The 24,993-nt window shown below is 38.1% G+C and overlaps 1 protein-coding gene across 1 annotated transcript; it reads right to left on the minus strand.

Annotated features, from left to right (window-relative positions):
* Positions 1–14,815: 14,815 nt before the first annotated feature.
* On the minus strand, positions 14,816–18,640 carry LOC147387349 (uncharacterized). The gene is made up of 2 exons (XM_086420035.1): positions 16,360–18,640; positions 14,816–16,269 (listed from the first exon to the last, which is right to left on the minus strand). Exons 1-2 carry the CDS (start codon positions 18,623–18,625, stop codon positions 15,302–15,304), a joined length of 3,234 nt encoding a protein of 1,077 aa, XP_086276161.1. The 5' UTR covers positions 18,626–18,640; the 3' UTR covers positions 14,816–15,301.
* Positions 18,641–24,993: the final 6,353 nt, after the last annotated feature.

Genomic DNA, 24,993 nt, shown 5'->3' on the forward strand with positions numbered 1-24,993 from the left:
TATTTATACTTTAATTTTGATTATAATGTTAGTAGTAATATTTTTCCTTCAACGATGATGAATTATAATGGTTTAAAATTTTTTGATTTTCATATAATATGTGCTTGTTTGAATGTTAATATATATGAGATGTTATATGGATGTTAGATTGTGTATTATGCAAGTATTTTCTTTATCAAGAAAATTTCATATGTCCATTTTTAAGAGAAGATGTTGTCGAAAGTTTGATAGAATTATAAAATTTATAAATTTATTTAAAATAAATAATTTTTTATAATTTTTAATATAAATTTATTATATTTACATATATTTAATGTAATTATATATTTATTAAGGCATTCTAGTCATTTTTTATTATAGTGTTAATAGTAACATTTCTCTTTCAATGATGATAAAGTATAATGATTTAAAACATGTTGATGTTCATTTTATGTGTTTGTTTGAATGTTAATGTGTATAAGATGTTATGTGGATATTAAATAGTGTATTATGCAGATATTTTTTTATTAAAAAAATTTTATAAGTCATTTTTAAAAGGAAATATTGTCAAAATTTTGATACAATTATAAAATTTATAAATTTATTTAAATTAAAAATAATTTTTTTTATAATTTTTTAATATATATATTTGGCATAATTATATATTTATGAAAGTATTCTAGTCATTTTTGGTGCATTCTAAATGCATTATCAATATTAAGGATATTTTGATCATTTTACAAGATTCCAACAATAAAAAGTTGTCAAACGAACATCAATTTCTAGCTTACATGCTTATGTAACAAATAAACTTCTACTGGATGTGGCTTTTTAGGCTCTAGGCTTCTACTTTTTCCAGAAATCAACTTTTAGAGTTGGAACTAACGTCTGTAAAAAGCAAACCCTAAAGATCTTTTCCATCATACTCAAGCATATATAGTTCATTTCGATTGGAAAATGTCTTGTTTTCTTTTGTTGATGACAATCAACGAATTAGTATGATTGATTATAAATCTCTAGATCTTTTAAATTTCAAGAAGTATTTTAGATTAAAATCCTAACATGAGATCATACAATGACTAAATGATATAGTAAAGACTAAATATAAAATTGTGATTGGTTTATGCATATTTTTTAATAACATAGTTCATTGTTAAGTCTGGTTGAGTCCTCTCTTCTTAAATGTCATTGAAGAGGAGAGATGGTCACATCTAACTTATCTTTGATATTTGTTAAGGTTCTTTTTGAGTGGAAGGGATTGATGTAGGACAAGTTGTATAAGAATTCATGGAAATTTCGAGATCGTCACATGATCAAAGATAAGTTAGATGTGATCATCTAAGTACCTTAACAAATAATGAATAATGAATCTAAACATAAGGCTTTCACTCTTTCTTGAATGGAAATTTCAAGATCGTCACATGATCCATTACATCATGATGTAGCTTTCACTCTTAGGCCCGATTCCTTCATCACTTACTTTTAGGGTTTAGTAGTTTTTATTTCCATACTCGATTTTACTATTTTTTGGTAATTTTTGATACTTTTTTGTTATTTTCATATTTTACTAAATAGGAATGCAATCTAGGTAGGTTGGAGGGTAAACCCAGGCTAAACCTAAGTTGCAGAACCCTCAACCGGAGATTGAGCTTTTAAAATTTGGTCGAACAAGGAAATTTTGGGCTGATTGAACAAGCCTAAATTCACGTTGATCAGCAAATAAATTTTATATTTTAAACAATAAATACAACATTGAATATAAAACCATTAGTAAATAAAGTCACATACAATATCCGCATCCATCATTGAAAATACATTCAGACAAATCATACTAAACCAAAACAATTAATAGTATCCAATTGTCCACAAGCCATAATAATAAGATTAAAAAGAAAATTAAATTGAAAAAAATTCTCGATGTTCCTTCCCCCCACTCCTTAGTCTTTAATGTCAATATCACTAATGAAATGACTCTTCATCTTCAAGAAATCTATGCATACTATATAAGAACATAAATGGTGATGTACTCAAATTAATAAAGAGAACTTAAAAAGAAAAGATAAAACAATATTTTTTTCCTTAGTTATAATAAAAAGTACTTTAAAATAAATAAAAATATATTACTAACATGAAAATATTTATATATTAGCATATAATATCGAGTTCAAGTTGAGTTGGGTTGCCTGAACCTTCAACCCGAGCTTAACCTAAATTGAGGTGGGTTGAGATATTGTAATCCAAGCTCAACACATTTTCTACATAACTAGTTAGGGCTGCAACTTGGACAAGTTGGAGGGTAAACCCAGGCTCAACCCAAGTAGCATAACCCTCAACCCGACCATCAGGCCTAAGTTCACTAACCCAAGCTTAATCTTCTAAAATCGGGTGAGTCCAAGTTAGGTAATTTTGGGAGGTTTGATCGGCTTGAGCTTGCTGAATAACCCTAATTTAATTTTGGGAGGTTTGCCCATCAAATTTGATTAGAATTTTTTTTTGTATAAAAGAATGTAACTGCAATACAAAATATCTTCTTCAGGTTAATTAAATTTCTCTTTGAGAATTGAGAGCTCTTTTGGGGAGGATTCCAGATTTTATTATTCTTTTATTGTTTGAGGTTGCGTTCTGAACCATTGGAATATGCCTATTTTTATTATTTATTATTTATATTTTATTAGAAAGGGGTGGTATCTCACATCCTTTCCAGGATATGGACTAATACGTACCGTTTCACCCACCAACCCAATTGATGACTGATTTTCTACACTTTTAACTCCTTGTGAAAATTCTTATCAAATCTTTGAACCCCATTTACAGGGGAAAATTAATGACCAAAACAACCATTTCTTTCAAAGGGGGCAAGAGCATTTCTTGATGTTCTTACAGACTGATATGAGGAAAAACATATTTCTTGAAGTGTTAGAATTTTGCCGCGCAAATATCATGCAAAGTCAATTGTCTAGTCTCGATATTTGTCAAAATATATATACTTATAGATGAACCTTCACAACACTTAAAACAGTTTCTTAGGAAAAACGCAAAACAGGACAAAAAAGTAGTCAAGCTCATTGGATCACGCAAGCATCTTGGGGATGATTCAGAGAAGCCAAAAGTAGACCGTGATTTCCAAAAGATAAAAAAGTGTAGACCATAATTTCCATCTTTTGGACTTCTTCGCACACACGGCTTCAAGGCTCCACTTACTCTGTAGCCAGAATTAAAATGTGGAAAATTACACAAAACTGTGGTCGACATCCAACATGTTGAAATTGTAATCAACACTGAGGGTGTGGGACCAGCTGTTTAATTGAGTGACAGAATGTCATTTATTTCAGGTAGCTTTTCTCTTTTTCTTTTGGTAATTTTTTCAATTATTACTTATTCTTAGGAATATAGATTACTTTGGTCTTCCAAGAAGATTTTAGTGATTAGTAGTTGAATAATGGTAATGCACGTGACTTTGGTATGCGGTTGACATGGCAAGGGCACATAACCACACATCTTTTTCCTATGTATACCGATGAAAAAAATTTATGGTTCTATGCCTTTACCACGTCAGCCACGAGAACCCAATTGTGTACCAAAACCGCGTGCATTCATCACAACTCTTAATAATTTTATGTTCTAAAGTTGAAATAATAAATGTAAGGAGTAGGAAGTAGGGACCTTGAAAAGGGATTGATTTATGTTAAATTGAATTAATCCGTTTAAATTTTGAGGGAATTTTTGGTACGAAAATAAAGTTTAGAGGTGTATTTAATCCATCTTAGTGTGTGCCCCAGGGCACATAACCCATATTTTATTAGGCAGGATTATGTGAACTTTTTTTTATGATCTTAGCTTTCAATTAATTGTTTTAAGACTAGTTTTAGCTGGATTCTTTTTTTTGTTTTTTTCTCTTGTTTGTTCATTCGCATTCATTGCTAGTCGTTTGCTCCGCCTCTTGATAACTTTCTTTCTTGAACAGTACAAACAGCTTTATCGGACTTGGGCTTCAATTGGGTCGGATTTTGTCAGTCATCTATAGAAATCTGGTTGGGCTTTTAAGGAAGAAATTTGGGACTTTTACCAAACCAGAAGCCCAATTAAATTAGGGATTTGGATTGGGCCTATCGGGAAGGCCTGGGTATTACATTAAAAATAAGCTTTTAATTTAAAAAAATTATCACTCTACGTGTACTTTTCTAAAAGTTAATAGAGTTTTAGTTAAAAGAGGTAGACAAGCAAGGGGAGATAAGCCTTAAGACTTTAATTAAAAGACTTAAACCTATAATTTTTGAAAAAAAAAAAAAAAAGACTTCTTTGTTATTTAATTTTTATTTGAAAATGACCAATAGAGGGGATTGAGTTTTAACAAACAATCAGGTTTGGACTTCAAAACATAGGCCCATATATACCTAACCCACTGACATTTGAGCTAGGAACGAGCTAGGTTGCCTAGCTAGATGTCAGTCCTCAGGCATTTTATCATCCTTACTTCAACTCTACCTCAAATAGAAAGCTTTGTTAGGATCAGATTTTCTTCACGTCTAAAAGTTACTTGATTTCTTCGACATAGGCTCAAGATTTGCACTGAATAATGAAATATTCTTCTTTTTTATCTTTTTCGATCTTATTTAGGAATCAAGAAGAGGCATTCATGACACTAAGAGCATCTCCATCCACGTCTGAAATTGGGATGGCAATTCCAAATTTTGAAACAGCCTCCCATAAATGTGCTCCAATGCACGTCTCAAATTGATTCTCACATATAGCATATGCTAAAATCGATATTATATTTGACGTTGGTTTTAACGTATCTCAAAATTTGCTAAAATGATTTTTAGGTTATAAATGTGTCTTTTGAATTATTCTTTTACCATATTGCCATCCAAACAACTAAAAGAAGAATAATGCTGAAGTTACGTAAGGCTGGAATCTCATATTGCACTTCTTGACGTGAAAGTGTATGGGAACCATAAATGCTTTTCAGTGAGATACGAGTGAAAAAATATCTGTAGTTCCTATCCATTTTCACGTCAACTAGTGTGATATGAGGTTCCAGCTGGAGGTCACTCTAGACCTTGATTTCCTTCTAGACTTCCTTAGTGCCCACTCGTTATCATCTTATCTAAATTGAAATCTTTGTGAGGATCTTCATTGCTGCTAGCTACTCAGACGGGCTTCATCTTTATCTTCATCAGAAGGGTTGACATTAGTGGGCTGGAAAAATATGGGGACACCAACTAAATGGGCTACTTCATCTAGAATTCTAGGAACAATGGGATCTGGTTGCCACGAGAGTACCAACCATTGCATCCTTAAATGTTGAATTCTTGTCCTTCACAATTATTGGGAAGTTATCCTCAAAAGATGGATCCTTATTCAAAGTAATCTCTCCCTCCTTCGGGCTCTAACCGATTTTTTTTTCTACAATTCGGTTAATTCATAATGGAATGTTTTTTCAAGAGATTCTATTGCCACACAACCTTCTTCTAATACCATCCCAATTCATATGTAAATCACCAAAGAATTAGCATGCATCTTGGGGTGGTGTTAGCAAAAGTTGGTGTGGAAATAGAACCTTTTTTTCTTTGGGAGTAAATAAAGAGGAGATTCTCAAAAATCAAAAATTTCACAAAATAACATACTCTTCATTTTAATAAAAAAAACAGTGAATTACCTTTTGACTAAAGTGGTAACAGGATTAGTGTTTCAGATATTTATTTAGGTTATTGTCTCTAATTCAATTGGTAATAAGTCATGTTTGTGTTATTTTCTCTATTTTTCTGTATATGATTTTGGTTTCCAAGGCTTGCTCTAATATGTAAGTCATTCTTTAAGTTATTTTTGTGATTTGGTTTTTTAAAATATAGGCTTGTATCCTTTTTACATCTATTTTTGCTCGATCAGTTGTCTTGTATGTTTGGTTTTAAAATGCATATGAGTATAGTACATAGGTATGTCTATACAAGTGTGTACCTTACATATTATAAATAGAGAAATTCTATTGCCACACCAACTTTTACTTGTAACACACCAATCTATTTGTAAATACCTCTTTAAATTCAAAATGATTAGTATGTTGTAAGTAAAAGATAGTGTGCGAATAGAAGCTCTCAATCAATATTTCTTTAATAAAATGTCTGTAGTAGTAGATATTTCTACAGCTATAGAATATTTATAAGGTTCGTTTCCCCTGTTGAATGATATCTTTTAATCGAAGGCATGTAATGGTGGATTTTCCGTCACTACAAACAATGAAAATTTCTAGTAACGATGTTAGCTGAAGCCAATAAAAATTCTACCGTGAATCCACAACCGTACGCTATAGTGGTGGTTTATGTATCCTATGGCGGTGGCAATATCCGCCTATAGACCTTTTTTTCTTGTAGTAAGATACTTTCTGATCTAGGCATCTTTATATTGTTCTTCAAAAGTTAGTTTTACAAGATATTAACCACCCATAAACAGGAATGATCTTCAATAGTTACAGAACAAATAACTGGGCAATTGAAGGAGCATCAACAACAAAAAGGTTTTCTATCTTATGGGGACCAATACAATTGTAGGCATCAAAATTTCAAGGAGGCATTTACAAATTGTTATAAACAAATGTCCCTAATTTTATAATGGGCCTCAAATCTAAATCGAGTCCATTAAATGGGAACGTGCCTCTTACAAGCTTGGGTTTTTGGGCTTTCGCAAATAAAGTCCATGACTTAAACAAAATCAAGTGATCCATGTATTAAGTATTGGGCCCTATACCCAAATAAATAAGTTTGGCCTAATAGTAATCCATAGAATCCTTAAATGGGATTTGGACAAATTTAGCCTTTTAAATAAATCAATTAAACCTCTTTAAGTTGGGGTATAATTGGAAAGCTAAATTACATTTAAGTCTATAAATACAAGAGCCTCTCTCATTTAGAGGGGATCTGGATCACTTTCTCTCAGAAGACAGAAGCTCTCCCTCTAGGGAAGAAGAAGCTCTCAAGCCCTCCTCCAGAGACAAAAGCAAGGTTCTTCAGAGATCCGGACTCCGACTAAAGAAAAGATCAAGCATAAAGCCCTTCTCCGGAATCCAAGCAACCTTCTCAGCCGATAAAGCGCGAAGCCCGGAGAGAAGAAGATCTACAGAAGCCTCTACAGAAGATCAAGCACAAAGCAAAGCCACCATTCAAGCAACCTTTTCAGTCGATAAAGCGCGAAGCACGGAGAAAAGAAAAGCTACATACATCGTCATTATTTTTGTACTTGACTGTTAATCAGAGGAAATACTGAGATCTGTATCCACTTTTCATCAAAAATCAATAAAATCATTTGCGATCTTATTTCACGAATCTCGAGGTAGATCCGTAGAAATTTATTGTCGACAAATTTCTGGCACGCCCGGTGGGACCATCTCAACCTCTCATCTTTCAGTCAACTGCAAGAACATCACCTAAAGCATCAATGGCATCTCGCAACGTCAACGCTATCGCATCTGCCATTACTGAGAAAGGTAAGAAAATCCTTTCTTCCAATCTTGAATCTGATCAAGTTACTAGTCGCGATCATCATGTGACACGAACAAAGACAAAGACTGGTGGAATCAAGCTAATGGAGCCTCTCCAGCATCACTCCAAGAAATGTGTCACAAAAACGGCACTTACCACAAAAGAATCGTGGGCGGACGTGGTAGAAGACGACTCGTCAGATTCTGGATCTGATTCGAAGTCAAGCGAGGGATCGTCTAGATCTTTATCGATTACTTCTCCGTCACAAACTCACACATCCATCAGAGCAGTGATGACAGCTGGAGCGTTAACAATGGAGGAACAAGTTGCCCAAATGGCAGACACCATCAACAAATTAACAAAAGCAATGGAAGACAAAGACATTCAAATTGCAACTCTCGCCAGCCGTTTGGAGCATAAAGACAAGGAGAATGAATCGAGTGCTGGACCTTCGCATCCTCCAGGATTCACCCCCGAAGCATACATGCCTCCGCACGAAGAGGAACAACGAGCAGACTATTCTGGTTCACGAAAAGCTACTCGAGATCCACCACAAGGATCTGTTGCCTCGCTTTCCGTTCAACAACTGCAAGCAATGATTACTGACACCATTCGTGCTCAGTATGGGGGCATGCCACAGTCCTCATTGGTTTACTCCAAACCTTATACTCAACGCATCGAACAAATGCGTCTTCCGGCAGGATATCAACCACCAAAATTCCAACAGTTCGAAGGAAAAGGCAATCCAAAACAGCATATTGCCCACTTCATCGAAACTTGCAACAACGCCGGTACATTCGGAGACTTCATGGTGAAACAATTTGTTCGTTCCCTCCGGGGCAATGCGTTCGATTGGTACACTGACTTGGAATCCAATTCAATAGATAGTTGGGATCAACTTGAGAGGGTGTTCCTCGGCCGCTTCTACAGCACTAGAAGAACAGTAAGTATGGTGGAGCTCGCCGCTGTCAAACAAAGGAAGGATGAACCAGTCATCGAGTACATAGAGCGATGGAGAAATCTTTCCCTCAACTGTATGGATCGACTCTCGCAATCTTCTGCTATCGAGATGTGTGTTCAAGGGATGCACTGGCAACTCCTTTACATCTTGAAAGGAATCAAACCACACACTTTCGAAGAGCTTGCTACTCGAGCCCACGACATGGAGCAGAGTATAGCTGTGCATCAAACTCCACGACTAAGCGAGCCTCGAAGGCAAGAAAAGAAGGATGGCAAGTCCTTCAAAACTAAAGAAGTCTTATCCACCACTACCAGCAAACCTGTCAAAATCACAGGTAAGAGAAGAGAAGATCAGCCGCGAGCTGATTCAACACAAGAAAAAGGAAAAGCTTGGAAGACTCTCAAAGAGCTTGAAGCAAAAGAGTACCCTTTTCCTGATGCTGATGTCTTGGGCATGTTCGAAGAGTTGCTGAAATTAAAGCTCATTGAACTTCCAGTGCCCAAACGACCCGAGGAAGCAGGTCGCGACAATGATCCGAAGTATTGTCGTTATCACAGGGTGATCAGTCATCCGATTGAAAAATGCTTCGTTTTCAAGGAGAAGATTATGGATTTGGCACGTCAAGGGAAAATTGAACTTGACTGTGTCGAAAATGTTGCTACTTCCAACATGACCTCTGTCACTTTTGGATCTTTTGATCCAATACTCTTGACAAGTCAGTATGCTACGCAAATTCCATCTCCTCAGATCACCAAAATTTTACCCAAACCATCACAACTCATGTCCGTACATTTTGATGTTGAAAAGGCCTATCCCACGCTGGGGGCAAGGTCACATCAAAGAAAAATCATCACCTTTCCCACTTCACTTCAAGAAGGACCACAATCTCATTCGACTTCAAAATCAAAGTCAGAGATCTCAGAGTTTGCTTCAGTTGATGATGAAGGTTGGACAGTTGTCACTCGTCGAAAAAGACGTCCTACATATGTGCCAACTCCATCCATTTCGAAACCAAAGAGAAAGAGAAGAAAGTCAAAACCAAGTACAGGGTTAAAGAAACGAAAGAGGACAATAAAGAGGAAGACTTTCCGAGTTCCGCCTGCAGACCCTGAAGACATCTTTCAACAACCTCCCCGTGTACCGATTACTCTTTTAGAGTTCTTACCAAAGAAGCTCTTAAAGGAAGTCTGCACGGTTTCATGTCATCAAGTGGAAGCAGAAATGTTAGAAGATGATGTCAGTGATAGGTTCGAAGAACATCCTACTACTTCCAGTAATGGAGATCAACGACTTGAGAAAGACAATAACACCGCGGAAATAGAAGATTCACAAGTCGACGTGGATTTGTCCAATGAATTCCAAAAAGTTCAGCTTACTTCAAAGCAAAGCTCAACTGATTCAAAACAGGAAGTTCAACCTGACATAGATCCACGACAAGACAGTATGTGTATGGCCACAATTACGTTCACTGATGAGGATCTCCAATTGGGATCTCGACCTCACAATAGGCCGCTTTACGTCACAGGTTATGTGAGGGAGAATAAAGTTCAAAGAATTCTCCTAGATTGTGGTTCTGCGGTGAATATCATGCCCATTCGTACCATGAAACAAGTTGGGATCTCGTTGGATCAACTTGCTCGCAGTAAGTTGATGATCCAAGGCTTCAACCTCGGTGGTCAAAGAGCTATCGGCATGATAAGAGTCAAGCTTTCAATCGCAGATTTGGAGTCAACAGCGCTCTTCCACGTGATTGATTGTAAAACTTCATATCACTTGCTTCTCGGCCGACCGTGGTTGCATGAAACTGGGGTAGTACCATCCACGTTACATCAATGTTTCAAGTATTACCAAGATGGTGTGCAGAAACGTGTAATAGCCGAAGATCAACCGTTTGACAAGGCAGAAACGTATTTTGCAGATGCAAAATTCTATTTTGAAGGGGATGTCATTCAAGAAGCACTTCCAGTTTCGGTACCTCCTTCGAGTAAGCAAAAACCTGACAAAGGAAAGCATGCTATGAATGACGCCGATAAGATTTTTCCCGGTCCTCCGCTTCAAAAAGAACGAAGTAAGAAGCAAGAACCAGAAACTCGACAGATGAAAGTGGGCCAATCAATGGTGGACGCGTCATCCACAGTTGTATCGCCAACCCCAATGCTTCGTTACGTGCCACAATCGAGACGAAAGCCGGGACAATCACCTTTCGAAGAGATTTCTTCAAAGACTAAACTTCCTGTCTCTAAAATCGAATTGGAGACGTTGAAAGAAGAGTTGACATTCCCGGTTACACCTCTCCAAAAATCTTACATAGTAAGGACACCCGTGGAAAACGTTGTCCCAACTACATCAATTGTGAAGAACCATAAAGACAACCTCGCAAAAGTAGAGTCCAAAAGTTGGTTCGGTCCTAAAACTTCAAAGTTATTCGAAATTGCTGGTTACGGAAAAGGTGAACCCGTACGATTGGGTGAACTACTACCAACTGATCAAATTCATGGTTTAACTTCAACACAAGTCAAACTCGTTCGAGCTGGAGAAAAGGTTTCATTCACACGAGCGGGGCTAGGGTATACGTCAGAAGCTCCAATCAAAATTTCTAAGATGAAGACGGCTGCTTCGCAACATACTACAGTAGAAATCATTGATGAGTCTGAAGAAACACCAGTTCCACGAACATCGGTCTTTGATCGAATTGGTGGCCACATCTCGACCACGTCGGTATTTGACCGATTAGGTGCTTTAGATGATCATCATGATGTACAGATTCATAAACCTCGTGCGTCTGCTATATCTAGACTTGGTCAGAATGTTGGGGTAAAAATACGAAAAGAATCGCGACGTCGACCTAAGCCAATGAATAAACATGTGGAGCATAAAGATAGTAGTGGCTTGCATAGCACTATTCCATCTCGCATGAAACGACAAACGACTTTAGAAGTCTCGATATCAGATGCATTGGTTGTGAAACGACGCACCATCATCCTCACAAACCAAACGAGCAACAGCAGAACTTCAACTGTTGAAACAGACAATTCTGAAGATGTCGTTTCGGTAAATCATATTACCATCGAGGAATTCCCTGAAGAAGATTCTACGTCGTCAGATGAAGAACTCGAAAATGCTCCACCGGTCTTTGAAGAAGGCGGACAAGCCACTGTAGATGACTTAAAAGAAATAAATCTAGGGACAATTGAAGAGCCGCGACCTACGTTCGTTAGCACTCTTCTAAACCAGCATGAAGAAGTCGAGTACCTCAAGTTGCTACAAGAGTACCGAGATGTATTTGCTTGGACTTACAAAGAAATGCCAGGACTTGACCCGAAGATCGCTGTTCATCAGCTCGCAGTTAAACACGGAGTTCGCCCAATAAAACAGGCACAACGTCGTTTTCGACCAGAGTTGATACCACAGATTGAGACAGAGGTCAACAAGTTGATAGAAGCTAGCTTCATCCGAGAAGTAAAGTATCCAACCTGGATTTCTAACATAGTTCCGGTAAGAAAGAAGAATGGACAAATTCGAGTATGTGTCGATTTTCGCGACTTGAATAATGCATGTCCAAAAGACGATTTTCCGCTCCCAATCATAGAACTTATGGTTGATGCGACTACAGGACATGAAGCCTTGTCTTTCATGGATGGATCTTCTGGTTACAATCAAATTCGAATGTCGCCAAAAGACGAGGAGCTTACAGCCTTTCGTACCCCAAAAGGTATATATTGTTACAAAGTTATGCCTTTTGGACTTAAAAATGCTGGTGCCACTTACCAGCGAGCTATGCAAAAGATCTTTGATGACATGCTACATGACAAGGTCGAATGTTACGTTGATGACCTAGTAGTAAAGTCCAGGAAAAGAGAAGATCATTTACAACATCTACGTGATACCTTCGACAGATTACGACGGTACCAGCTCAAGATGAATCCATTAAAATGTGCTTTTGGAGTTACCTCGGGCAAATTTTTGGGATTCGTGGTTCGGCATCGTGGTATTGAAATCGACCGAAATAAAATTGAAGCCATTCAAAAAATGCCGGCACCAAAAACATTCATGAACTCAAAAGTTTACAAGGTCGACTTGCCTACATTCGTAGGTTCATCTCAAACTTAGCTGGGCGTTGTCATCCCTTCAGTCGATTGATGAAGAAAGATACATCATTTGAATGGGATGAAGCTTGTGAGAATGCTCTGAAAAGCATCAAGGAGTATCTTCTCAAGCCTCCTGTTCTTTCTGCACCAATTCCTGAAAAGCCACTGATTCTCTATATTAGTGCACAAGAAATGTCACTAGGAGCATTGTTGGCTCAAGAAAATGATGAAGGAAAGGAAGGTGCACTCTACTACTTGAGTCGAACTCTTGTTGGAGCAGAAGTAAACTATTCACCTATTGAGAAGACATGTTTAGCGCTCATCTTTGCCACAAAGAAACTCCGGCACTACATGTTGTCGCACACAATCCGACTCACTGCGCGAGCTGATCCACTCAAGTACATCATGACAAGGCCAGTCTTGTCGGGAAGATTAGCTAAATGGGCCCTTCTCTTATCAGAATTTGAAATTATTTACATCCCTCAAAAGGCTGTAAAAGGGCAGGCGTTAGCCGATTTTCTTGCTGATCATCCTATTCCGGCTGAATGGGAATTGTCTCACGACTTGCCCGACGAAGAAGTATTCTCTATTGATGTGCTTCCAGCTTGGAGAATGTTCTTTGATGGCGCAGCTAGAAGAGATGGAGCGGGGGCAGGTGTAATTTTTATCACCCCACAAAATGAAGTATTGCCATTCTCGTTTGTCTTGACGAAGTTATGTTCAAACAATGTTGCAGAATACCAATCTCTGATCATTGGTTTAGAACTCGGGCTAGAGATGAAGTTACACCAACTCTACGTATATGGGGACTCACAACTCGTCATTAACCAACTCTCGACAGAGTATGACGTTCGAAAGCATGAGTTAGTGCCTTATCACTGCTATGCTGTACAACTGGTAAGACAATTCGAAGACGTCATCATTAGGCACATACCAAGAGCCGAAAACAAGCAGGCTGACGCTTTAGCTAGTCTTGCTGCAAGTTTGGCTATGCCAGAGGGAGAGACAATGAGTATCCCTATCTGCCATAGGTGGGTACTACCTCCTTTGATAGAAGAAAATTGCGAGTCGCATGAAGCAAACATCATCGAAATAGCCGAAGTCAAAGATTGGAGACAGCCACTTATCGACTATCTACAGCATGGGAAGCTGCCAGACGACTTAAAGCATAAAATCGAAATACGTCGTAGGGCACCTCGATTTTTATATTTCAACGATAAGTTATACCGTCGCTCTTTCGACGATATCTTAATGAGATGTCTCGGAGATGATGAAATCCGAGATGCTTTAGAAGAAGCACACTCTGGAGTGTGCGGTTCACATCAGTCAGGGCCGAAACTCCATCACAGTCTGAAGAGGATGGGATTTTACTGGCCAACTATGGTGAAAGATTCTTTAAACCATGCGAAGAGGTGTAAAGCTTGTCAATTTCATGGAGATTACATTCGTCAACCACCGGAGCCATTGCATCCTACAATCGCATCTTGGCCCTTTGACGGGTGGGGACTTGATGTCGTTGGACCACTCCCAAAATCTTCAAGGCAACATCTCTATATCCTCGCCGCAACAGATTACTTTTCTAAGTGGGCAGAAGCAGTTCCCCTTCGAGAGGTCAAGAAAGAAACGGTTGTTGACTTCATCAAAAGTAATATCGTCTTCCGTTACGGCATTCCACGATATATCATGACAGATAATGGGAAATCTTTTAGCAATACGCTGATGGATCAATTCTGCATGAAGTTCAACATTAAGCAGAGATGTTCTACAATGTACAACGCTGCAGCAAATGGACTCGCCGAAGCCTTCAATAAAACTCTTTGCAAGCTTCTTGAGAAGGTTGTCTCAAAATCGAAAAAGGATTGGCATGAACGAATTGGAGAAGCATTATGGGCATACAGAACCTCATACCGCACCTCCACACAAGCCACACCTTACTCATTGGTTTATGGAGTTGAAGCTGTTCTCCCTTTGGAATGTCAGATACCTTCATTAAGAATTGCAATCCAAGAAGGTCTAACTTATGATGAGAATGCCAAGTTACGTCTGGCTGAACTTGAAGCATTGGACGAAAAGAGATTGGAAGCACAACAACGACTAGAGTGTTACCAAGCCCGTTTATCACGTGCATTCAATAAGAAAGTTCGACCACGTTCTTTTCAAGTTGGCGATTTAGTTCTCGCTGTACAACGACCAATCATCCTCTCACACCGTTCTGGAAAGAAGTTTGATCCGAAATGGGATGGGCCTCATGTAGTGAAAGAAGTATACACTAATGGTGCATATCTTCTTTAACACCAGAAGGGTTACGTCTTGGCCCAATTAACGGTAAATTCCTCAAAAGATACTATGCTTGAAAGAATACGCTCCCCAGCACGAGCCTAAACTGTTTGACAACGCTCCCCAGCACGAGCCTAAACTGTTTGACAATGCTCCTCGGCACGAGCGTAAACTGTTTAGCAATGCTCATTATCGTACGAGTTTAAACTACATGATACTCCTGACCCGCATGAGTTAAAACTGTGAACGGTCCAAAAAAAAAAAGAATTGAGCTCGCTAGATTGAAAACCCGAGAGGGCGATCTAGGCAAAACTTAGAGCATCCATCTGAACTACGTTATGGTTTGATCCCGTTTTTGGGTACGTAGGCAGCCTGTAAAGTTACTTCAGGTTCAACCACATAAAAAAAAAAAAGATATACTTGTATAAGGAAAAGGGGGAATTTTATTAATTTCAAATGAAGTGAACAATGATATAATTTCCTAAGTCCTATACAGTAAAAAATAAATAAATAAATAAAACTTAATATAAAGAAGTAAGGTTCCAAAACTTCTTCTTCAAAGACTCTCTCTCGGCTTCGCAAGCAGCTATTTCATCATCATCAATGATTGGAGCATTAGATAAGCGAGTACACTCCGCTTCAACAGTAAGTAGAGCCTCCTCCTCTTCCTGAACTTGAGTATTAAGAGATTCTTTAGAAGCAGCGACTTGTGGTAGCATTTCTCTGATTTGAGTCAACTCGATTTCTATCTCAACTTCTCGTTTAGTCAGTTCAACTTCTTTATCTTTAACTTCAGTCAGTTGCGTACGTAAACTATCCACTGATTGACGTTTTAGTTGAGCTTCCTGATCTAAGACAGATAGCTGAAGATCCCTATCATCTGCTGACAAAGATGATAAAGCCTTCTCTCGTCTTGAAAGATACGCTTCTACTCCAGTTATAAGTGATTCGAAGAAGTTAGCAAAAGGCATAGGATCAGTTCTGAAAGCATTCTTGAGAGAAGAGATGATGGCCGGCATATGAAGTGATTGCCATTCTCTTAGGTTGGAAAAGCCAATATTGAGCATCAACTCAACCCTAGATCGAAGAAATTCATCACGAGCTCTATGTAATGCTTGTTGAACGCATAAGTCGATGTCACTATCATGTAAAGAAGCTTGTCGAGTTTGGGTAGAAATAGTAAGCATTCCACGTGACTTCGGAACAATCACAGATGAATCAACCAACTTATTAGAAATAGGTAAAGCCAATGCGGTAGGAGCCGTATGTGTAGTTGAAGTTGATGAAATGCCATGAGAATTTTGACGAGGACATGAAGAAACCTCATCCCCATCACTCTTTGAGGGGTCTTCAGTAGCAATCAATTTCGAAAGCCCTCTACTAAGATGACTGACATTCAAAACATCTCCCATACCCGAGAAGGCAGGGAAGATTGGAAAATCTTCTGAGGCGAACAAATCGGCAATGGAATGTATATTGGTTGATGATTCTGCGAGATCAATTAAATCACAAAAGATTATACATTTAAAAAAAAAAAAACATGAAATTTCTAAGAAAGGAAAAAAGTGTGTAAAATTACCTTTCCTAGGAGACACATCATTCTCAGCTTCAGCTTCTTGCCTATCCGGAGTCACACTCGTATCTTTAGGCTTAGTCTGAACAACAGGCTTCAAAGAACTAACGGGACTTGATTTATGAACAACTTGTTCTACATCTACCCCAAGAATGTTGGCCTGTTCTGTTCGAGTAGTCGTTGGAGTCGGCAGTATTTTTTTGAAACGCAATTTCAATCTACGTTCTGCAATGACATTTTGCGTATCATCAATGCTAGTGTGTTCTATTCTTCTTTTTCGAGAAGGTTTTTGTGTGACAAGCAAAGCACGACGTGCCTCACGATCTTCAAACCCCTTTCTTTCATCAAAATTAAAGTTCGGAACGGAGACGCTATCTTCAAGAAGACGAAAATCAAGGGCATCCAAATGAGGTAGTACATCTTGAACCCACCAATCCCTATAACTCTTATCAAATTGCCGGTTCATGTCTTGCACTTTTGGAGGAATAAAAAAATTGACTCGACTTTTGGTCTGAGTCAAAGACAACCATAAACTGTATAACTCTATCCCATCAACGGATCTTGTGAAAGGAATCGGAGTTCCAGGGATACGTTGACGAAAGCCTTGTTGACGAGCAAACCTGTGAGGGCTATACATTTCCACCTCGTAAACATCACCATATCGAAACATAACAAATCCAGGACGACAGCTTATCATGAAAGCTTGAATTTCAGAAGGATCATCACCATCATCAGTCCGCATCCTTCTATGACCTTTTGGCGGCCAAATCTCTTCCGGATACCATTTAAAATCACTAGAATCCATGGTTCTTATCAGATTCCTTGCATCTTTAGCATTATCTTCCCAATAAAAGTATGAGTTGGAAACACCAGCTGTGCGAACCAGATACGGAGGTCCAAAGTCAGCATCAATGCTACCAAATACTCCCCGAGGAAAATGAAGTCCAACCCACCCAAACAAGTAATGAAGGGGACAATAACTCGTGGAGGCACCTACAACTTTCTGTGTTTTCATACCCCAATAGGTCTGAGTTAGACCTTTGTATAAACAACACAGAAGTGGAGGTACCAAGCTGAACGTAGTACCTCGGGCCATCAATGCTGCTACCTTGAAAGTGCCTGGACGAATAAGATCACCATTCTCACAGGGGAGAACGAAACGACACAACCACAAGGAGAGGTATGCAGCTGTCATAGCTTCATCTTCAACATTCTGATTTGCAGGAAAACCGAGCCTGATAAATGGATTTTCTCCCTCTTTACGACCTCCTTTAGCCAAAGTAACTCGAGAAGAAAAAGGTCTTCGTAATTTTGTTCTAGGATGCTGACGGCCACTACGATCAAAGTAAAATGATTTTGCTCTCTCTTTATACTCTACTGTCAGACGAGGATTAGAAATCCGTTCAGCTTTAGTGTACCAGAAATCAAGCCATTCACTGTGGCTAACACAGTCACTCCCCTTTTCAAAAATCAGCAAAGCGTACGCCTTAAATAGATACTGGCAAGAAAGAGGAAGACCTAGAACACCGTTGCAACCCATGAGTTCATCAAAACTAGGCACCACCTCTTCATAATACTCACCCGTGATAGAAAGCCCAGAAATCTTCTGCATTTCCCATAAAGAAATGCCAACTTCCCCACGACCCGTAACAAAAGTGTTAGTCTCGGGACACCAAAACTCACATAAAGCTCGATACATGCCATTAGGACGACTGTACTCCTTACTAGCTGCAAATATAGCTTCACTAAGGAAAGTTGTCGACTTTTGGCTTTGTAGTTTATGGCTCACATCCAAGCTCCAGTCCCAAAAACCACTAAGATATCGAATGTCGCCTCGAGGTTCAATATCTGAACCCCATCGAGTGAAACGTTGCATGATTTTCTGTGCCAAAACAGCTTGTGGACAATTACGAGTTTGGTCATGATGTGGAGGATGACATAAAGATGGCTGACGCTCTGTATCAATCTCATCTCCAGGGAGTAAGTCAGCTGTTGGAGGATACTCATTTAAAACTGTCATATCAAGTGATGTGTCCCTTTCTGTATCTTGTGCTTGCAAAGGACTAGTCATCGGTGTGTGCACAACAAGCTTTAGCTCCATAGATGAAATGTTCCCTCTTCTTGAACGATCGGTTATCATAACATGGGGAAAACAAAGCCATTTTCCCTTTTGAGAAGGATCTGCAGGATCATCTACCCAGCCTTCACGCGGTAAGTTCCGTTTGGAATGGTTCTTACTCTTTAAACCTTTGGAAATAATGTCTCTAGCCATCTCTGAAAAAAAGGGGGGGGGGGAAGACCGAATACATTTATTAAAAAAAAAAAAAAGTGTTATGTCCCATTAAGTATTAAGGTCACATTGATTAGAGATATATAAGAGTATGAGTAAAAAAAAATCATCATGCTCAATAATGCTCTGATTTTAAAGATTAGCCAACCGGCTGGACAAATGATTCGTCGCATGGTCTTCTAACCAGTTAACGTTTGTCAGCCAATTGACGTTATGATGCCGCTAGTCAGTCGACGTTGTGTACTCTTAACTATTACTGATAAACAACTGCTTTAAAGATTGGCCAACCGACTGGACAAATGATTCGTCGCATGGTTTTTCTAACCAGTTGACGTTTGTCAGCCAATTGACGTTGTGACGCTGCTAACCAGTTGACGTTTGTCAACTAATTGACGTCATCCACTCCTAAGCATTACTGATAAACAGTTGCTTTAGAGGTCAACCAACTAGCTGGACAAATAGTTCGTCGCATGGATCTTCTACGTGCATAAAGCTTGCGTACCACGATTCTTTTAACCAGTTGACGTTTGTCAGCCAGTTGACGTCATCCCCTCCTAAGCGTTACTGATAAACAGTTGCTTTAGAGGTCAACCAACTAACTGGACAAATGGGTCGTCGCATGGATCTTCTACATTCATAAAGCTTGCGTACCGCGATTCTTTTAGCCAGTTGACGTTTGTCAGTCAGTTGACGTCATCCACTCCTAAGCATTACTGATAAACAGTTGCTTTAGAGGTTAGTCAACTAATTGGACAAATGGTTCGTCGCATGGATCTTCTATGTGCATAAAGCTTGCGTATCGTGATTCTTTTAACCAGTTGACGTTTGTCAGCCAGTTGACGTCATCCCCTCCTAAGCGTTACTGATAAACAGTTGCTTTAGAGGTCAACCAACTAGCTGGACAAATGGGTCGTCGCATGGATCTTCTACATTCATAAAGCTTGCGTACCGTGTTTCTTTTAGCCAGTTGACGTTTGTCAGCCAGTTGACGTCATCCACTCCTAAGCGTTACTGATAAACAGTTGCTTTAAAGGTTAGTCAACTAACTGGACAAATGGTTCATCGCATGGATCTTCTACGTGCATAAATCTTGTGTCCCATAATTCTGCAAGCCAGTTGACGTTTGTCAGCCAGTTGACGTCATCCCCTCCTAAGCATTACTGATAAACAGTTGCTTTAAAGGTCAGTCAACTAGCTGGACAAATGGGTCGTCGCATGGATCTTCTACATTCATAAAGCTTGCCTACCGTGTTTCTTTTAGCCAGTTGACGTTTGTCAGCCAGTTGACGTTTGTCAGCCAGTTGACGTCATCCACTCCTAAGCGTTACTGATAAACAGTTGCTTTAGAGGTTAGTCAACTAGCTGGACAAATGGTTCGTCGCATGGATCTTCTACGTGCATAAATCTTGTGTCCCATAATTCTGCAAGCCAGTTGACGTTTGTCAGCCAGTTGACGTCATCCCCTCCTAAGCATTACTGATAAAAAGTTGCTTTAGAGGTCAGCCAACTAGCTGGACAAATGGGTCGTCGCATGGTTCTTCTACGTGTACACCGTTTATCAAGCAATACTTTTAACAATTCAACATTGGCCACCGCTAAGCAGATTAACAGATAAATGTTCTAAAGGTTGACTGATAAGGGTTATAAATCCTCAATTTGTAATTCTGGTTACAATTCATTAGAAAGGAAATGCGAGGATGACAAAGTTCAAAGAAAATATATGGGAAGAATGAGTAAGATCCATACCTTCCTGTGGTTTCGAAGCTGTAGTCGAGCTGCAATCGACCCAAAAAATCAGATCTTTATATCAATATTATTGGTAATCCTGGATCTGTAAGAGAAAGAGAAGTTCCAATGAAATTCATTCACAAGTTTTGAAAAAAAAAAATAGGAAATTTCAGAATAAAGAGATTACCTTGTACACAACTTAGAAGATCAACAGGGAATTATGCTGCTTTGATATTAATAACGATATCGACCACCTCTTTAAGGAGTGCTAGTGCAAGAGATCGCATCCAAAGTATGTTGGTGAAAGGGTCTATGGGCAGCCTCTACTACGTGATTCTCTAAGAATGGATGGATCTGTGTGCTTAAAAAAAAAAAAGGTAAACAGAAATAAGAGAAGACAAACCTTCTACAGCGACTTGTGTTCTATTTATAAGAAAATAGAACCCTACTCAATGAGATGTAAAATATCGAATTAAATCTTTCTAAAAAAAAAAAAAAACTCTCGTTGGTGTGTTAATAAAATCTCTAACAAAACCAATCGATCCAAAGGGTTTGTAAATCTGTGTTCCTCAACATCCATCAATAGAGGAGGGATAGTGAAAAAAAATAAAAAAATAAATAAATTTCAACATCAATAGCCTTTAATCCTAACGTAGAGGCCGCAACCCCTGTTTTGATATTTATTCTAAAAAAAATGGAGAACCCAGTCTCAATCCTTTCTTCTTCATAAACGGAACACCATCTTCAATTTATGATCTATGGATGTTTTACCTATTTCGGATCAGATTCAAACGAACCCAAATGATTCGTTTGTGGGTAGAGGCCGCAGCCCCTGTTTTGGGCAAAAAGAAAATAAAGAAAATTAAAGAAGAAGAAGGAGAAGAAGAGGAGGTTACCTACAAGCATGTAACGCTCAAGAAAAAAATTTGTTGCTGCAAGTTCCTTCAAGAATCGATAATCCAAGTCGCTGCAAACCTCTTCGAGACTCAACCACGCCGGTAGCAGACGAATGCTCTACTTATAAGAGAAGAATCCTTCTTGAAATCAGCAAAACTTCACCAAACTCGTTGGACCTGTTTGTAGAAGACGCAGTTTTTCTTCGGCACGGTGATGAGGGCAAAGACGTGGGGAAGAAGGAGTCCTTCTTGAACACGGTTTTGGGGGTAGAGACGTGATGACCGAAGATCGTCGAAATCGATGGAGATGGAGGAGTTCAACGCAGTGCAGCGATTTAACTTGTTCGGCCAAGAGCAAGAAAGAGAGGGCGTCGTTCTTTGTCAAAAACTCAAGAACAATTTGAAGAAAACAGAGAAAGAGATTTGGATTTAGGTATTTGTTAAAAACTCTATTGACACCCCATTTTTTTAATTGTTAAACCTCAAAGGTTTTGCACAAAACCGTAAAAACAAAATGGGTAAAACAAAAGGAAAAGGGATAGTAAGCTAAGCTTACTACCTTAGTAAGAGTAAAATCTTACTTAAGTCATTGGGTTCACCTAATGGCCCATTACATTTAAGGCCCAAGTCCATGAAATAAGGGGAGAAGATATGAGGTCACGTCATCATTGTTAAAGCATCCATTGTTCAAGATTATAGTGGCCAAATTGAAACAAATGCTTTTCTAACATCTCAACCGTACATTTGATGGATAACTTCAATTTTTCTAAATCCAAAAGCCTCCTGTCAATTGCATGAATGAGAAAGCCTAGAAGTGAGGTATTTATCCCATACATCTCAAGTACAATAAGTTTTTAGTTGGGATGTTTTGGAGCTTGATATTATACATCTTAGGTACAGTTGAATATGAGTTGGGATATTTGGCTAATATATATATATATATATATATATATATATATATATATATATATATATATTGGTTTATTTATTGATAATTGAAGGGTCGCAAGGTGAAATCACGTGGCCAATATCTCTCAATTCGAGCATTCATCTGCTCAGAAATAAGATCAAGGATGCATCGCCTTCAACTATGTTGCCGTCAACTCATCCTTGAGGGGGCATTTGTAGGCATCAAAATTTCAAGGAGGCATTTACAAATTGTTATAAACAAATGTCCCTAATTTTATAATGGGCCTCAAATCTAAATCGAGTCCATTAAATGGGAACGTGCCTCTTACAAGCTTGGGTTTTTGGGCTTTCGCAGATAAAGTCCATGACTTAAACAAAATCAAGTGATCCATGTATTAAGTATTGGGCCCTATACCCAAATAAATAAGTTTGGCCTAATAGTAATCCATAGAATCCTTAAATGGGATTTGGACAAATTTAGCCTTTTAAATAAATCAATTAAACCTCTTTAAGTTGGGGTATAATTGGAAAGCTAAATTACATTTAAGTCTATAAATACAAGAGCCTCTCTCATTTAGAGGGGATCTGGATCACTTTCTCTCAGAAGACAGAAGCTCTCCCTCTAGGGAAGAAGAAGCTCTCAAGCCCTCCTCCAAAGACAAAAGCAAGGTTCTTCAGAGATCCGGACTCCGACTAAAGAGAAGATCAAGCATAAAGCCCTTCTCCGGAATCCAACCAACCTTCTCAGCCGATAAAGCGCGAAGCCCGGAGAGAAGAAGATCTACAGAAGCCTCTACAGAAGATCAAGCACAAAGCAAAGCCACCATTCAAGCAACCTTTTCAGTCGATAAAGCGCGAAGCACGGAGAAAAGAAAAGCTCATACATCGTCATTATTTTTGTACTTGACTGTTAATCAGAGGAAATACTGAGATCTGTATCCACTTTTCATCAAAAATCAATAAAATCATTTGCGATCTTATTTCACGAATCTCGAGGTAGATCCGTAGAAATTTATTGTCGACAACAATATTTAACATAAAAAAGTGTAGGAGCACTGACAACAAAAAGGTTTTGTATTATGTTCTTAGAGATGGTGTTTGTTTGATTTTTATAATTTTTTGTGTTTTTCTAATGTTTAATGAGGAACTGTAAACCAACTTAACAATTAGACTTTGTTGCTTTTTTATTTGATTTCTTGTGTTCTTATGAACTTAATATTTTGCTCCCTATATTTGGGTGAATTAAGTAACACATTACATAGCGTAGTTTGTCAGGTTAGGTTTACTCTTTTACTTTTTAATTTTATTTTTTATGGATGAGTTGCACTTGAACCCACAACCTCAAGGTTGTTTTGCAATGTGTCAAACTATCGGAGTTATGAGTCTAAGCCCCTTTAAATTTGGAAATCCACGAGTTGCAAACCACCCTTATCGTCTAATTTTGTCTTTCATAGTTCATCTCTTTTCTTCTCCCTATGCACACAAGGTTTCTTATGTGAATTGTATCTTCGACTATTGTCATCTTCTACATGCCCGAAATGAACCATGTTATGATTACCCTTCATTGAAAATATTTTAGGAAGACCACTAGTCTTATTTATTAAAGAGAAAGATATGAGAAAATTGTCCTTTGAGTTTTTCCATAGCACAAGGCTTGAACCCATAGCATTATTTATTGGTGTGTTGCACATCAACCCAGGAGAACATGTATTGAACCTCAGCTTAACCACTGAGAAAGCATTATTTATGTTTTAGATGGTGATAATAGTAGATGTGTTTATCCTTAACTTGGTTTCTAGCCACGAGAGATGGAACGGGTATGAACTTGTGGATTCCTGCTACTTGTCTCTAGGGTGTGGGTAAAGACAAAGTTGAAGTTCATCAAAAGACAATTAGGGATGCCATCTAAATCTCACAGGCTAGGTCAAAAGTTTGACTATGAATTTACCACTTTCTTTGGACTATTGTCTTTGACATGTTGCCAAATGAAATATGTAAACTGGCATTAAAGTCAAACCATGTAATTTCATAGCCAAGGGCTAACAAGATCATTGTTGCCTTTTTTTTATTATTATTATTTATCACAATGTATTGGATCTGTATGTTTGCATTAAAAAAAATTACCCCTGAAAGTGTGATTTTCTTCTTCTCTCACAAGATCAACTATGTTGCATGGGAACATTACCAAAAAAAATAAAAATAAATAATGTTTCTATTTTAGTGATAGGGAGTGATTTGCAAGCCTAGGTTGTCTTGTAAGAAATCAAATATTGAATTCTTAAGCTCTATTGCCATGAGATGTAATAGTGAAAAATATGAAAACTGATAAAAAAAGAGTAAAATTTTCATATTTCAAATTTTGTAGAATTATTCTGGTAATTAAATCATAATTTACTTGCAAAGCACATGCATTTTACTAGTAGACATAAAATGACATCCAATTTGATCTAAATCTAATAAATTCCTTGTCAGATCAATACGCATTTGGAATCAATGTATCCAAACACGATCTATTGATAGATCTACCTGTGAGGGTATGAGGTTTCAAAATCCACACCAAAACTTTCCTTGAGAAAGATGATGACAAAAGCTTCAAAGGAAAACAACAAATTCTTTCTAAATTTATATTCTATATTATGTACAAAACTAGAACTTACCGATTTATTTGGGAAAAAGAGCACCTTGCACCATGGAAGCCTGCATTTAATGATTATGGATTCATCTTTATATAGTATATCTTATATGTTTCTCCAGCTGTTAGTTGAGGACTTTCTTTGTTCATTCAAATTTAATCCTACTTTTCTTCTTTATTTCATT

Source organism: Akebia trifoliata, chromosome 13 (genome assembly GCF_017979445.1).
Source record: "Akebia trifoliata isolate Shusen 1 chromosome 13, ASM1797944v1, whole genome shotgun sequence".
Classification (NCBI taxonomy): Eukaryota; Viridiplantae; Streptophyta; class Magnoliopsida; order Ranunculales; family Lardizabalaceae; genus Akebia; species Akebia trifoliata.

Coding starts and splice junctions, on each gene's coding strand:
- LOC147387349 (XM_086420035.1), bottom strand. CDS start 18,625: ATGGCTAGAGACATTATTTCCAAAGGTTTAAAGAGTAAGAACCATTCC. Junction 16,270..16,359: donor TGATGTGTCTCCTAGGAAAG/GTAATTTTACAC, acceptor TTGATCTCGCAG/AATCATCAACCAATATACAT.